Source organism: Dermacentor silvarum, chromosome 3, assembly GCF_013339745.2.
Source record: "Dermacentor silvarum isolate Dsil-2018 chromosome 3, BIME_Dsil_1.4, whole genome shotgun sequence".
NCBI lineage: Eukaryota > Metazoa > Arthropoda > Arachnida > Ixodida > Ixodidae > Dermacentor > Dermacentor silvarum.
Window position 1 is genome coordinate 206,507,521 of NC_051156.1, and position 16,865 is coordinate 206,524,385.

At 42.6% G+C, this 16,865-nt stretch overlaps 2 protein-coding genes across 2 annotated transcripts; one reads left to right on the forward strand and one right to left on the reverse strand.

The window, feature by feature from the left end:
* Nucleotides 1–8,163, reverse strand: LOC119446544 (NADH dehydrogenase [ubiquinone] 1 beta subcomplex subunit 5, mitochondrial-like). The gene is given in 5 exon segments (XM_037710997.2): nt 1–235; nt 2,540–2,646; nt 5,851–6,050; nt 8,062–8,118; nt 8,121–8,163. Coding segments are annotated over 5 exon segments (534 nt in total). The 5' UTR covers nt 8,149–8,163; the 3' UTR covers nt 1–93.
* A 193-nt stretch (nt 8,164–8,356) lies between these two features.
* Nucleotides 8,357–15,244, forward strand: LOC119446543 (sperm-associated antigen 7 homolog). Its single transcript, XM_037710996.2, has 7 exons — nt 8,357–8,490; nt 8,571–8,638; nt 8,976–9,064; nt 9,368–9,452; nt 9,611–9,700; nt 10,352–10,508; nt 13,756–15,244. Exons 1-7 carry the CDS (start codon nt 8,409–8,411, stop codon nt 13,869–13,871), a joined length of 687 nt encoding a protein of 228 aa, XP_037566924.1. The 5' UTR covers nt 8,357–8,408; the 3' UTR covers nt 13,872–15,244.
* Nucleotides 15,245–16,865: the final 1,621 nt, after the last annotated feature.

Genomic DNA, 16,865 nt, shown 5'->3' on the forward strand with positions numbered 1-16,865 from the left:
TTTTATGCGAAGAAGCTTTAGTTTAAATTTTTTTCTCTACTGTACAAGCCATCTCTTTCTCTCAGGAGTGCAACTGACAAGAAATCTTGGCAACTAAATCGTCTTGCAGTAGAAGTCCTGGTCTTCAGTTTGCTTCTGGTATTTCTTGGTGTACTTGCTGTCGTACGGCACATAATACCATGCCTGGAAATCGCCGCGCTCCCTTATCAGCGTCTCGACTTTCGTCTGAATTTCTCTGCAAAAAAAAAAAAAAGGACAGAAGTCCAACATCATTACTGTGTCCCTAACCTGGTGCTAAAAGGTGGGCTGAAACAGACCGTGTTCTTTCGGACGGAGCGGAAGGAAATTAAACAAGAATATGTTTCAAACTGATGACTGCAGAGTACAAGAATATCTAAACAGGATAAAGGTGGCTGCTAGAAAAAAAATGCTTGAAATGTCACGTATACGCAGTATATAAATTAACCCTTTCCATACTGCAGTTAATGACGAAAATTGTATTAAGAAATGTGGCGTGCTTAAGGTAAGCCATGTTGTGCAAGCATGCAAGCACCCGAAAATAGGAAGGAAAAACAATAGACAGGCCATCTACTGTGAAAAACAGCAACTAGAAGCAAACTGACAGATGTAATCATTTATTCACAGTGAAGGTACTTCTGCTTAGGGCTGTACTGGCTATATTTGTTTACAGTACAGAAAGGCTGAAGTTCAAAGCCGTACTGACAGAACATTTTTTTTTTTTTTAACATTAAGTTAAGGTCCAAACTGTCTAAATGCCCTGAAAAGATTACTGGCCAGCATCGGAGGGCACTAGATAATTTACTAAGATACTTGTTTCTTTGAACCAGTTTCTGTCTTGGTATTTACGAGGCAGATGTGTCGTGTCTTGTACACTGGCTCACGGCATTCCTGCAATAGCTGCAGCTGGCTGCCACAACACGCAAGTGCAACCATAAGCAATGTGCGAAGCACTTCTATTTTCTGAGCAGCATCATCACACCTATCTTATGACTATCCAAATTCGTCAAATCTTAATTTGTGTCCCGACGTCATGATAATGCCAATGACACCAGGTCATGCACTTCGAGACCAACTTTGCTTCCCAGCTTACACTTCCTAAGCGCTATCCTGTTATATGCTGGTTAAGTAATTATTAACAATTCCGGAAGCATTAGAAAATGACAAAATGACTCGACCTCTGAAACCTTCACGATGTTTTCCTGCACAATGCAGATGTCAAAGAAAAAAAAAAGGAAAGCAGTGGTGCCAGCATTGCTGCCACCAAAGTGCAAAATTTAGGAAGGGAACTTTGGTCTTTGCTTCTTTTGGTAAAATAACCTCTCCCCTCAATCAAGGAATTCAAAAACAGTACTCTATCACTCTATACGAAATGTTTTCTTCGTGCGCCCGTAAAGGGCCACTAAACAACACTAAATTAGTTTAGTCTGGCGATGTATTTCATAATTTAGAGTTGTTTGGCTGGAAAAAGTTACTAGTGAAGAAAATCAAGGGGCAACATTTCACTTATTGATCTCTGCACCTCCGCCATAGCGCTGGTATGTTAGTATGACATCACAGACTTCAAACTACTTTTGCATATCCGGGTACTTTTTGATTAAAATTTGTTCTCAGAACTCGCAAGGCTCAATCATTGGTTCCTTCAGAATGCAACGTTGTAGACCTCCTTTATCGATACAATGCTGTAATTAGTCCCAAACAGACGCCGTCCAAATCTGACGACATCACAAGGAGCTAGTGTCGGAAGCCTGCCTTTACTGGAATTCCAAAAGTTTAATTTGCTATTCCTTATTTCCCTAGCCCAGCAAAGCTGCTAGGGGGAGTTTTGCAACAGTTTTCTAGTGGCAGTGGAAGTCTGCATGTGACAGCGTGGTCGATAGCAAACGTAAATGCGACGCAACCTACCTCAAAGCCCTGAGTTTGCTTTGAAACATAATGATAAATGATTACGAAATAAAAGTTACCTTGCACATATTTCACTGGAATAAACAACTTATGCATATGTTCGGTCTTTTTAACTAGTAATACATAACTTTTGTTTCTCACATCGCATTATTCCGGCTCCATGTTGGAGGTCAGATCAGAGTGGGTATGGCTGTGGCGGGGAAAGTTGACACCATGATGCTGCAATGCAGCCTGAGTGGGAGCCATCACGAAGAACAGCCAGCCACAAGCGCACTGTAACTTAATAAGCAACTGCCACCACGTTTGAGCAAGGCCTTGAGCAAGCAAACAGATCACAAGTACTTCCGAAAGGTGTGAGAACTCGCTTATTCAGCTTCTCTGACTTTGATGTACGAGTTGTCTATTTGGCATACATCTGTGAAGGATTTTTTTTTTTTTCTCTCTCTAAGGGCACTTCCTTTACACCAAGCCTGAGTCGAGTGCACAAATGGGACCACTCTAAGCACATCAGCGCTGATATGTAGCAGACACATGCAACCGCACACAACATGTGTAAAGCCACAGTAATAATAACTGGGCAAACAAAGCCTGCAGAAAGACACAACTGCTCATTTACCTCAGCTGAACATTCTCATACTCGTTTTGCAGTATGTTCATCTTCTTCTCGTACTTCATCTGAGGATTCTCCATAAACCACTTAGCAAAGAACTGCTTGATAGGGTGCTGGTCAATAAAACGAAAACAAGAAAAAGCACAAATTAGCAGTGCAATGCTAGCAAAGGTGATCACAGGAAGAAAAAAATCTGAATATGTGTTGTTTCATTTAGGGGTACAGACAACAGCTTGGAACAAAGGCGATGTTAATGTACACACACTATCAATGCCAGTAAGATGCAGACACTATTTTCAACAAACTTCGGCAACCTTGCTTTGGGAATTCGTCAGCACTTCGGCTTTGAGCTTGTCTTCAATGGTGTCTCACTAGCCTTCCTTAGCATTTCACTTTCATTTGTTGTGCTTGGAATTATAAAAGTGTGAAGGAAAAAAAAAAAAGAAAAGGAAGAAATTTGTGGATCCCACGCATATGTAGAAATTGGAGATAAGTAATGCTTTCCTTGATGTTTACTGAAATGTCCTCACTTCACTTCTTATTCACTTCTGTCTACCTTAAAAGGCAACTCCCGTGATTTTTCGATGTCCGCTGACCATAATAAAATTTTGCATATACATTCTCTTTTGTAATCTGATTATCTGCGCCAAACAATATGGCTGCAAGTCATTTAGTTTTCCTGAAAATGAATTTTAAGATTGGTTTCGTGTTCCCGACTCATGCCCACGAATGTATGACTTTTTACTGGCCACCGTGTGTTTCTGACGTCGGAGACTACAGCTCCAGTTCGCCCAGAAACGACGAAGCTGGCTTCTTTTTTTTTAAGAGTCGATGGCCGACAATCATTTTTACAGACGCCATAACTGGTGCTCCTCTTTGTGTTGACGCAGCACGATGCGTTGAGCTTGGGCACGTCAGCTGCCTTTCAGCGGCTGGTAAAAATGGCGATGCTTCAATGCTCATACTGTCGCTGAAACCGCCGCTGTGTAGTTCGAAAGAGCTGCAAAAGCTCATCGTGTCGTCAGGAGACATCATCAGCTTCGCGTTTTTAGCGTTAGCGTCATATGTACTGTGTGTTTAGCATGAGTTCTGCCTGTTTACATAACGGTAATGTAGGATCTAACAACGTCGTCGGCTCATCTTGACGTCACACGAAGCAGCTACCCATTTCGGCACCTCGTTTATTGGTCATTTAAAGTTACTGAGTAGTTTCTAAGCAAACTGAACCACCCTACCGGTGACAGGACTGTCAATGCCATTTAAAAATGACAATATCCTAATATGGTTTAAAAAACACCAGAGTTGCCCTTTAACGCTTCTTGCTCAATGTACACTCTGGTCTTATTCTGTTCATTTTAATTTTTTACTCCACACTCGACTGCGTTTGATAGCAACTCTTTCACTTCTTGCCTCTTGTTCTGCTTGTCTATTTGGGTGCCTACCCAGTGGCACACGCGCAGTTGCACATACCCAGTGGGCTCAAGTAGTCATATCAGCAGCAGTGGCCAGCAACCGCAAAGTGGGGAGAAGAGGCAAAGAAAGTTTTACTTTAAACCAAGAACGATGCCGAAAGAGATGAAGAAAGTGTAGAATAAAATCTTTAGTGTTTCGGCCCCCACGTGAGAGCTTTGTTCACTAAATTTTATAAATAAGACTCCTGTGTGAGGCTCGAAATGTCAAGTTTTTAATAATTTATTCACCTTGGTCGATGTCTGTTTTGTTTTTCTTCGCTATTCTTCCCAACCAGACAAGATTTTGTCATATTAACGCGATAGTGTTAAGGGCCCCGTGTCACAGAAAATCCGGTGTCGGAAACGGTACGGGCGGCGCGCCGGCGGAAATAATCATCCCGAACCACCCCGACTGCGCAGGCCCTCCGCGTAGTGCTCAAGGCGTTAGTGAACAAAATTGAATTTCTCAAAGTAAAGTACATCAGAAAAATCGTAAAGTACGACTTAACCACAACCTACAGACATGATGGCGCCGGATTGTAATTTGAATATACGAGAAAACGTAATTCAGTTGCCGGGAAGCCTGATAAGCAGCCAGGTATCCTTGAATGCTATCGTGTTCCACTCTTAAAGGCGAAGCTTAAGCGTCCTTCAAATTTTTCTCGACATCATTATAAAAATGTTGCTGCTACTAGTCATGATGCACACGATCATCTTGAACACACAGCAGACACTTTTTCAAAATCTAGAAGACATTTATACCATGCATAAACAAACTTGCACATGCACACACACCATAGGAACATACTATGACCTGCACAAGCTAGTGCATTGCACGCCTGATGTTGATGGTAGTTTTAATAAAATGAAAGAAAGGAAACTAAAGGAAACTAAGGGTGGTAAAACGGCCAAAATGATAGACCGAAACACCATAGGCATCAAACATTAAGAGGCAGGAAGACAACGGTACACATTAGAGATCAATAGTGTGGGTATGGCTTAAGACGTACCATATTCCATCATGGGTATAGCTGATATTCTAGTTGAGATAAGAAGTAAGGTCAGTTGGAAAAGTCATATAATACATGAGACAGATAACCAGTGGTCTATTAAAATAACAGAATGGGTGCAAAGAGAAAGGAAGCACAGTCGAGGCATATAGAGTGATGGTATTAGGAAATTTGCACGCCATGTAGCTAGAGATCACTGGAAGAGGCCTTCATGCTTCCACAGACTTGGAAAGACTTAAAGGGACACTAAAAGGAGAAATAAGTTTGGCTTTATTAGTAAACAGTGCTTCTAGAAGCCACTCTTCCCAATGTGAAGGCTTGGTAAGCCTGAAAAGGCGCAAGAACGAAAGACGAGTGGTGACGGCACCTTGAAGTTACCGCACCAGCTAGTCTTTTTATCAGTAAAGAAGGACTACAGTGTACTCTTAAGGAGCCAAGGACTGAACCTGAAGAGCTTTGAGAAGTTTTATTGCGCCACAATGGCCCATATACAAGAAGATACTTTGAAATCCATGGTCTCACTGTGATGTACTGGCACTGAGTGTCGGTATGAAAAAAAAAAAATTAATTGAAATTTCGGCATTTTTCTTTCTTTTTTTTTTTCTAGTAATCACGACGAACACAAGGGACATGTGGCAAGTGACCCACCGGTGGTCATGCCACACAGAAATAACACTACCACATAGAAACTACAAAATATGCTGCCGTAGCAACGTGTTACAGAATAATTTATCAATCTAAACTAACTTAGTGTTTCATTTTAGCGTCCCTTTAATGATGATGATTAAAGAAAAAAAAGATTGTAAAAACTTCCATTTTGCTCTGGTTCAATGTAAGAAACCTCAAAATCACTCACGTCAAAGTACTCCCAGTGCGCTGGTTCATAGCCTTCTGGTATTTCCGCAAGTTTCGGTGGCCCAATGAAGACATTGACGTACGTGACAAGGAGGCCCAAGGGAATAGCACCCAGGAGAACATAGAAGTGCACATGATCCTTGAACTTGTTCCAAGCAAACCTTGAAGGCGTAATCACCATGTGATTGGAGGACTGCCTCACTAGAAACACAGAGCAAATATGGCATTGTTCAACTCAGGCAATGTACCTGTTCCATCCAAGGCAATGTGACTATACTAAGGTTGCTATTATAATACACACTGTGCACATCATCCACCAGAAACACAACTTTATTGGAACACTGACACATATTTTTGAAGTTGTATAAACACCACCGCAAGTATACATAAAAGGATGACACTTTTTTTTGCTAAGCCTTTGCTATCTTTTCTATGTGCGTGTTTTGTGCAACCATAGTTCTTTCTCTTCATCTTCAGCCACTGCACACTTTCCCGCCCCTAGCGGCAGTTAGTAGTTCAAATGCTATCAAGTTAGGGGACCAATGGACATGCTGCTTGGTGCAGGCTGCACCCGTAAGTTCGCAATTTCCGAATTTTTCTCAAAGGAACCAACTTCTGCATTCTCGTCGATCACGTCCAGGTCACCACTGCAGCTACGATGAGGTGAGGCAGTGACGAGAACCATGAATTGGTGGCAAATAGTTTTCTTTACTGAACCTTTGCTATTTTGCCCGTGCATGCTTTCTGAACCACCGCGCTTCTTTCTCATCTTCAGCCACCACCTAGCGGTGGCTTCTACAATACTTTAATTTGAAACTAAAGTGTGTCTCTAAATGCCAAACCTGGCATCACTGACATTATTAAGGTGTCATGACGCGAGCAAAAGTGCTTAGTTCGTGTAGCTCTAAGGCTAAGTATGACAATGTTGCAAATGAGTGTGTGCCACGCATTACTTCTGGCAGCTGCAGCGACCACTGGGACAGAACAAGCCAGTGTATTGTCATGGTGCACTCACCCCCTGGTTACTGCAAACGAGGAATAGTGCTTATGAACAAGTATTATAGTAAATTATTTAAAGCAATCTGACACTTGTAGAATTTTATTTATAGGGTTTACAGTGTTTGCACCTTTTTTTAACGCAAAAAATTACAAGTAGAAAACGTCATGTCAGTAGTCCTTCAAGAGAGCATATGAATTAAATACTGCACTTTTCTGCACTAAATGTAGCTTCAGTTGCAGCCACGTCATCAGCCCAGTTTTTCTGTTTAATGATACAAGTTTGTTTAAAGTTGGCATAGTCCTTTCAGGATAAAGCCCGACCTGTAGCTCATGTTCTCAAACGAGCACCAATTATCTACTGCAGACTAAACAAAAAGTTTACGTCGATGCAAACGCAGAGGTTGCCATAATGCGTCTCAAGTACGACAAGTTATGAAATAGGAGATCAGTTTCTAATGAATCATTCGTCATTAAGCTACCACTTCAAGGAGCACACAAGCGCAGCTACAGAATGCACAGTTTCCCTATGACACAGATTACCAGCCTCGGTGCCCCCCAAGAAGCTTCTTTCAATGCTGTTTCGGAGATGAGCCCCAACCGCGAGTATTACAGGGTCACCAGCTTTATACTTTAGTCACTCGGGGCATTTCTATATCGATCGGAATCAAATTTCTTAGTCTTGATTGGGTTCTTGCGCAAACTGCAGAAGGGTAATTTGATCCCGATAACACTCCATTGCGATGCGTGACTTGGGTATTGGGCAGACTGTAGCGCCCCGGGTAATGATACTCGCGTAGTACGTATGCACAGTCCAGATTAAGTAAAAGAAAAAAGAAAGACGCAGTATTAACTTCGCGGATACAAGTGAAAGGTCAGACAAAAGACGCTTCAGAAAGTTTGAGCAGTGCGGCTGCCAAACGAGGCGATATCTGAAAGCCTGCAAGCTCGGCAGCCGCCTAAATACGGCCTTTTTTGTCATCACGCCTTTCGCTCTGTTCGAAAAGTGCTGCGCTTCAGACACATCGCAACATACTGAGCATTACGGCTAGCGCGAGGCGCCAAAGCCATTCATATTCTCAGCCGTGTATCATCACGCGCAGCGAAACGAAAGTTACCGGCACTGCAAAGTTCAACAAGGTAGCAAAGTTCCGGCAAGTTCGAATCACTGCAAGCTACTGATGAAATTTTCACAAGTTTGCAAAAGCATAATTGCCTGAGCATAGCTGTCCTGGTTGCGGTGGCCTTCTTGATAAAATCGGGGCAACACTTTCACAGCTCGTAAAATGCTCAACACGGCCATTTTTCCAAAGGGCAAACAGAACGCACAGAGTTCGTTGCTTACTTAACTTTTGAGGACAAATTCAAAAAACATAATAAACGCTACTTCAAATCAAGACGGGGCTAAATTGTTTGTAGAAAATATTAAAGTAAACAAAATTTATTAGTTCAAGCAATGCTTGTGTAAACGTGTAAGACTGCGTAAGACATTACGCTTTTGTTTTCTTCGCGTTTACCTTCATGTGACTTCAGACGGCGCTGTTGTGCGAAAGAGAAATAACAATGGCGGATTTTCTAGGTTCGATTTTAAACTCTATGGACAAACCACCAACTGTTGGTGACAAACAGAAGAAATTACTACAAAGTAAGTAGCCGCGCAGTAACCGTGACACTGTCAGCACACCTGGTTACGCGATTTATAGAAGCATTGTCCTTGTCACGCAGAGCAACGTGACGAACACCAGAAGCGCGAAGCGGAGGAGAAAGAGAAGTTAAGAAAGTTCAGAGATCAGGTGAGTCGTTGTGTGATGCAAACTGTGTGTGTCACCTTTACTGAGGGCGACGTCAGAAAAAACCGCCTTGGTCATAATTCTTTGTTCTTTTTAAATGCACTGTGAATGTCGATTGCTGGTTTATTGCGCTGCGGCGCAGTACCTGTGCCATCTCTTGACGCAAGTAGTTTTTTGAGCTCATCTAGTTCTGTATTGTTTTCTTCTGTCGATTGTGTAATCAGTAGAACTTGTTCCTGTCGTTCCATTTGTGCCAACTGAACATTTGCGTGTATCCGTGTAAGTAGGCCAACTTTGTCACCGTAACGGTAGCTGCTATTTCCGCCGTTATCTCTTTCAGGTCGAGGACAAAATCAACAAGTTTATCCAAGACCCCGAAAAGCAAAAATACAAGTTCGCGCCGATGGCAAAGGTCCACCGCACGATTATGTAAGTATAGCACGTGCGCGTGACGCACATAATTGTGCGTCGTGGTGTGAGAAGCACACACAAGAAAGAAAAGAGAGGGAGAGAGTATTGTACAAACTCACAGAGATCAAAGACTTTTCTTGGGCTTGCCACATATTGGTCACAAAATTCTTAGTTTAATATTATCCATAAAATTAAAATGTGCTTGCTTTCGTTCTTGCGGTGGAAAAAAACAAAAAAAAAAAACAGCATTATGACCTCAAGTTATGCATAATTATGAACAGCAACAAACACCTTGTGTGACAATTCTTATCGTATTTTCAGCCATGATGTTGCAGACATTGCTGGCCTCGCTGCTTTTTCCTTTGGAGAGGAGGAAGTAGATCGCTATGTCATGATCTTCAAAAAGGTAATACAAAGTAATGTATGGAGCTTAACATTCTCAAATCTACACTTGGCCTGTGGATTAACTTATTGTGCATGATCAAATAGATAACATACCATGTGATGACAGCGAATCAATCTTTTTTCATAACTGTTGTTTACATCTTCACCTGCCTCTTAAAGGAGTTTGCACCATCGGATGATGAACTGGCTGCCTACCGGAAAGGAGAGGAGTGGGATCCTGAGAAAGCCAAGGCTGCTGCCCGACAAAGGGTAACGGTATTTTAGTGTTTATTTGTAAACATGGCTGCTGATGCGTTTTTCAGTATTTCGCAATTATTACTGAAAAACTCCCCTTAAAAAAAAAAAAAAAAAAAAAACAAGCCAGCTTAGTGGTTAAAAAAATCTTACCAAGAAATAGCAATATGGCTCCAGCAGTGCAAAAAGCAGCAAAGGCAATACAAGATCAGTGTGTTGAGATGACAAGCCCTGCCTGAATTTCACTGTGTAAATGGAGCTTTAGCTCTTTATATGTGATGGTAATATCATGTTGTTCTCCATCAAGATTACTTGTTTTACACAGTGCCTTTGCTAGCTGCAGGTAGGGAGAAAGGGTGAATGGTGGATGGGAGCACTTCTCTTGAAAGTATTGTATAAGTTGCGCACATAAGCATTTAATCAGTAGTCTAGGCCTAAGAATTGTGATTGCAGGAAAAAGTACATGATCATTGTTCTATTTACTTCTGCTGTATTGGCATGCTCAGCTATGCAAATAACTTGTTGAGGTCTCTTCATGGCACTATAGAATGAAGTGAGCAAGAAAGCAGTTGTGCTGGGCCGAGTGGATGGTAGAGGACTACCTTCGGTAGCGCCCTCCGGTAGCACCTATCTATCTGTTGGTACAATCTTGCTGCTTGCTTGCAGGAACTTGCTGCTGCTGCACTGGCGGAACAGGCAAAGCAGTCGAGCCAAGAAAGTGCACCACAGACCGACTACCATGAGAAATACGAGAAGCTGCTGGGTCGAGAAAGTGGGAAGGATGCAGCCAAGATCACCACACCCAACAAACAGTTTGGCTTTGGTACTGCACTTCAACAGAGGGTTGATTGGGGGCTTATTGCTTTGTACTAATTTTGCGCAGTGTTGTGTCAGAGAAACAGAAGACTCAAGTTTAAGAACTCGTGTCTTTCACTGAACAACGAAGAGCTTGTTGCCAATAGTAGACGCCATTTAAAACAGAGAAGTGCACTAGTGGTGGGGCAAATCACGAGACTGCAGCTGATAATTCCAGGCTGGTGTAGCAAAGATTGGGATTTTGTTACGTGAATTCTCATTTCCAAAGAATTGTTATCTGAATCCCTATTGCTTTCCTCTATCCTCATTCTTGGGGCTCCACGTTGGAGTTGTTTTCAGCCTGCTCATAATCTGTCTCTTCTTTTTAGAAGAGTGTAGAAGAGAAAGGGGACACTAAAGAGAAAAATTAAAGGGGCCCTGAAACACTTTTTGCACATTAAAATAAAATGCTGCCAATCTGTAGACAAGGCTCCTGTGAACATGTGAGCCAAATATTATTCCATGGCATGCAGCAGGGAACTTACAATCGTGTTTCAAAAACAGTCGGACATCACTGGGTCTCTCCTTCCCAATGTTGTCAGCAGCTACATTCGCAAACAGCCAACCAACCGGTATTGGTAGATTTTGTGATAGCGAGAACATTCTTAGTGATGCTATCATTGCTTTTTTTGAGTTAAATAATTATAAATATATATACTTTTTTGATCCAAACAAGACCAAAAAAGTATTTCATCTTGGCTCTTCTGGTCTACACACGACAGTTGGGCGTTGCATGGTGATACCACCTTGAAGTTACCACATCAGCTTGCTATGACGTCATGCAATTTGATAGCATCTGCTCAGGTCTAGTTATTCTTTTTATTGCTGAAGGTGGACTACACTGTTTTTTATTAAGAGAGCCAATGACTAAAGTTAGCAAATTTCAATAACCTTTACTTTGCCACAATAGCCCAAATACAGTCAACTTTTGCTAATTTGGCCCTTACAGGACTGACGAAATTGATCGAATATCTCGCGGGTCGAATTAAACAAGATGCGTAAAAAACGGCAAAACACACCACTGATTCATTTGGCAATATTTGCCTGATTCTAACATGCGCCCACTTTTTGTGTGTCGAAAGTAAAAAACTAACATAGAAATGACATTAAAGCCCCTAAACACAGTAGAAATCTAATGTGCACTCAATTTATTAGCAAGAAAAATGAATGAAGGTCTGATGTATGTGTTGCACAATGACGACAGGTTTCCTAAAATCAGCTTCGCTGCAATACGTCAATCTTATGCGGTAAAAGTATACGAACGCCACAAAGGCGATTTTGGTTTCGTATCCGATTGCACCGTGCAAGCAGTTAGCAGCCAAATTACCTTGAATAAAATAAAAGGCACGCATCAGAATCGGGTGAGTACCGTAATCAGACATTGTGAGTGACGATTACTGCTTGAAAATATTCTCGGGGTAGGCAGAAAATAAGCGTATTTGGCAGGAGGTGATCTGTGTTCACACATTCACTGTCCTTAAGCTCCGTCAAGACAGGCGCTTCCACGAAAAGGGTTCTTCTTGAGGTCACCCTAGGGGTCTGGCAGGTGCGTGCTGACTGGTCAAGTTCGAATTATACGGCGAAGGGCAATTTAGAATCGAAATCAAAATAGTTTGGGCCCATGGAAATGCATGGGCACCGTCTGGGACCTTTGTTCAGGATGAAAATAACCGAAGCCAAATTAACGGTAGTGAATTGTGCAAGAAAATACATTAAAATCCTTGACATCTCACTGATGTATTGGCAGTGGAATTTCTGTGCACAAATTTTCTTAAATGGAAGTTTAGCCTTCACATTATTTTCTATTAAGCAACCTCTTGCCGCGAAATTAACAAAAGCAGAGTTTTGAAAGAACAAATTGTCACTTGTGCTTTGTGATTTGGTGTTTCTCTTTAGTGTCCATGTAATATTTTGGGTGTATCCCAGTAGCCAGGCACTTGGCTATGCATGCTATTATCATAATGCATTGTGATGGAGGGTTGTGAAGTATTCAGCTAGTGTTAGCAGTTGTGCCGAAAAAGTTGTAAACAAGAAAAAAATTATATCTGCTCAAGTGTTCTCTGTGTTCTAACACTTGGTATTACTGTAGGTTGTTTGAATGCTTGTATAGGGTTTGAATTTTAATGCGATTAGCATTCTTTGCCTACTTCAGGCGTTTTGAGCCTATCTAATCTTACACTGGCACAGTGGCCTAAGTTGTCTACCAGCTTGGGCCACTAGATTTGTGCTCGTGGTTGCATCGTCATCATTCCAGCTTTGTCATTCAACTCTCATGTCGCCGTGTTCATGCCATCGTTGTCATGCAGTCATCATGCATTCGTTGTCACACCACCGTCGGGATGTCGTCGTGGTCATTTCATTGTCCTCTCTCCAGCTTCGTCATCAGGCTCTCGTCATGCCGTTGTCACACCATCGTTGTCATACCCTTGTCCATGCCAGTCATGCCATCGTTGTTGCTGTGTCGTTGTCATGCATACATTTGCCATACCATTGTGATGCCATTGCGGTCGTTCTATCGTCTTGAATCTAGCTTCGTGATCTGACTCTTTTCATGCTGTTGTCGCACAGTCGTCACACCGCCTTAGTCATTCCACCGACGTCAGTCCTTCGCCATTCTATTGCAATCAAGCTGTCATCATTTAATGATGCTTATGCCAGCATTGTCATGCGATCGTCATTGTGTAGTCATCAGATAGTGGGGATCATGCACCCATTGTCATACCATCATCATGCCTTCGTGGCTGTGCCATTGTCATCATACGCTCATCGTCATCGCATTGCCCTTATGCTGTTGTCATGCTGTCGTCGTTACACTATCGTCACCATTTAAGAATCTTCATTTCATTGCCATCATATCGTCATTGTCATACAACCTTTGTCGTTCCATCGACGTCATTCCTTCTTTGCCATTCCTTCTTCATCATTTTATCGTCGTCACTGCGTTGGTGTCATACAGTTGTCATCATCCCCCCATGCTCATGGGCAACCTTGGCAAGATAGTACCATAGCAGCGTGGAATGATACCGGAGTGTGTCACATATAGCCAAAACAACAAAAGTGTCAGAATGACCTCTACAGATGTTGAATAAACGTGACTTCATAAATGTGGTGTGTCGCTACATAGCTCGAATGCTAATCGCATTACTATCAACAGTCATTGCGAGATGAGTGCTGCCGTAAATTTTTGTTTACGTCATGTTTGTCTTTTGTTTCAGTGCCCAGTCAGAACAAAAAGGATGTCCGGACGATTGAACAAGCACTCGCCGACATTCGTGCCAAGAAGAAGCAGAAAACCGATGGCCCTAGTTCAGAAAAATCAGAGCAAGACTGACATTTTGCGGACAAAAACAAAATAATGCATGCTTGTAAATCTAGGCTAGATAAGTTTGAACGTCCCTGCTCTCATTGCACTGCTGAGCTCTCATGGCACACTAAGTGTCCATCTAGAGGCAGTGTTTCGCACTTGTCATTATTGCAAAGAGGTGGATTGTTAAGTTTGTTGATCACATTTTCTTTTTTAGCTGGAATTAAAGTGAGCTGCATGCTGTTTGTAATGCAGTCTCTCTCTAGCAGAGGGACAGTGTTATGAAAGTGCTCAAGACTACATTAGCCCCTAATTAATATATGGAAAAAATTTTTTTATCCGGCTGTAAAACCAGTCTGCCTTTTTCAGCCACTTGCATACATTTTGCAGAACATGTTTCATTTCAGATTGTCAGCCCAACACTTTTCAATTTTCAGCCAGTTGCATACACGTTGCAGAACATGTCTTATTTCGAATTGTTGGCTGCATACACGCAGCTCTTCTCGTTATCCGTACCATTTCCTGTTGTGCTAGTCTGGCCTTATAGTTTGGTAGCTGTACTAGTTTTAATAAGGGTAAAGAAAGGCAGGAAAAGTGGGTGTCAAGCATACCCGCTGGTTGTACAGAGACTTGCCTATGACTGCGAGCTCAGTTTTTACTGCATGGTCAGTTATTTTATGAGGACCTTGTATGTGTGCCATCACAATAAATTGAAATGCAAAAAAGCTGAAATCAGCTAAAACATGTCTTAACATCTCCAGTTCAATTACATTCATGGATTCAGAAATGGGCATATCTAGCTTTGGGGCTACACACAATATGAAGCTGAGTGTTACGATTTGGGCTTGTCGGTTGTTCTTTGCAACAGGGAAACAGCACAGGAATAAGATAAAGTGAGGCACAGCAGCACTCTGTGCGTCGTGCGTTAGTTCGTCGTATTCGTGCGCTGTTTTCCCATAGGGTTGGGACTACACCATAGTATAGAGACTTGCCGTTCATTCATTACGCATTGCATTTTGGACTAATTATGTGCAAGTGGCATTCCTATTTCTTTGCACATTTCAGTTTTTGCAGATGATACGTTCAGCACACTGTAAAAATAATGCAACTTTTACCAGGTCTACTTTTGGCGTACTGATAAAAGCAACACTAGTTGCAATTTTTTTAAACCTCTATTTCTGTAGCCTGTGATGATGTGTGCTTGGAGTTCACCAAAAGCTGTAAATATTCATGATCAACTGGGACATTTTCATTGGTGTTTACTTGCTTCTGTAATTTTAGCAAGCATTGCAAGTGCAGACTCAAGTTGAGTGATGCACTGTTTATGACACATTTTCGCTGAGCCAATTGCAGAAAAGCTTGTCCTAAAATGTCACAATAAAATTCTTTCTTTTGTTGGACTTTATACTTTCCCTCTGTTGCCATGCTGATTGGGTGTTCACGGTGGTGTCGTTTGATGAACAGTGAGAAATGGAAGAACATTGAAACCAGAAAACAATGTTTCGAAAGAGGGTCCGAGACAACAATGTGCCGTGTTCAGCACAAGTTGGGGAATACTCTTCAAGAACTTCTTCCCTAAGTAGTGGCTAAAGTGTGCATGCGGAAGGACCAGCTCGTTGAACAAGGACCATTTAGCCTGGTGGCGTGCTGAAGATGAGCGTGTGTAGTGCTCAAGCCGTGTCGTGGGATGTGCAAAGCTTGCGCTTACCTACGTGAAGACTGTGTTCGTCTTGGGGAAACGTGTAAGATAGATGGTTAATTTAGCAGTGTACCGGAACTACTACAACGTACCTCATCCAGGCTGGCATATGCGCGTTACATGACCAACTCCTGCTGTGAGTTGTACAAAGCACTGTTCATGTCATTTTGCGAAATTCAAGGACGCGCATATTTCGCTTAAAAAATCTTGCTAAATATTTAATGCTTACTGCTGCCATGTTATAGTGAACTAGTAGCCATGACATAAGGGCGTACGTAGCTGAAGGCAAAGTCAAACTGTTTTTGTTTTATTCTTAACAAACAGGACAAATAACCGTGCCAAGTGCTACACTGAACAATCTGTATTATAAAATGTTGATTTTATGTGAAATTTTCCATGCATTAAGCAAAAGCACAGCCTCCGTGGTTAGTTTTTGTTACTCGGGGGTGGTGGTGGTAAGGGGGGGGCGTGAAGTGTCGCTATAGGGCGCATTTTATTGCGATAGCAATTATATGGACACTTCCACCGGATTTCTGCCGTCGCCGTGAGGTTCCGTATAGATAAAATCTTCGCCGCGCGCCGTATGCCCGAGCGGAAGCGTGCGGGGACGCACGCTGTCACGGAGAGCGAACGCACTCAATCTTCCACGCGCAAGCAAGGAAGCGGGAAGCGAGCGCCGGAGGAGGGGGAAGGGGGGGGGGGGCACTTCTACTTTGCCAACAACCGCGCTCGTCGCTCGCTCGCACCGTTTCTTATCTCCACACGGCTCTGACCTTTATGCGCTGTGCATTCGCCGCTCAGTTTCCGTTGAAGCGATAGACCGCACGTACCTTCGCCCGCTGCGGCGTATATGCGCTTGCTGCCAGCGTTTTGACAGTCGTTGTCTGCAGTCATTCAGTGTGATCTATTCATGTTTGTTTGTGCGCGCTCACACCACAGTTAGTAATAGTCGGGCCACATTTTCCAACGCACGCTACACATGCAATGCTGCCCGGATCGGCAGTGCAGCGCTACAGGTGTGTCCCTTCGCACGCGCTGCCCACGGGCAGCGCTTCTCATCAACACCACCGTTTCACACGCGCCTTCTCGTGGTCATCGAGTCTCTCTTCATGTCGGCCTACTTACGCCGCAGCACACCTGCTTACTTAATCAGCTCATGTTTACTACAATTCATATTGCTACCAAAGCCGCTCACCTTACTTCATATGACATTGCTGTGTTGCTATCGCATTCATTGCTTGCGAAACTGTGACATTTTTTTGCTTGCAACTGTATCCTACTGCGCAATTTAAAATTTCTTGGCAACGATATTTTAAGGTAGA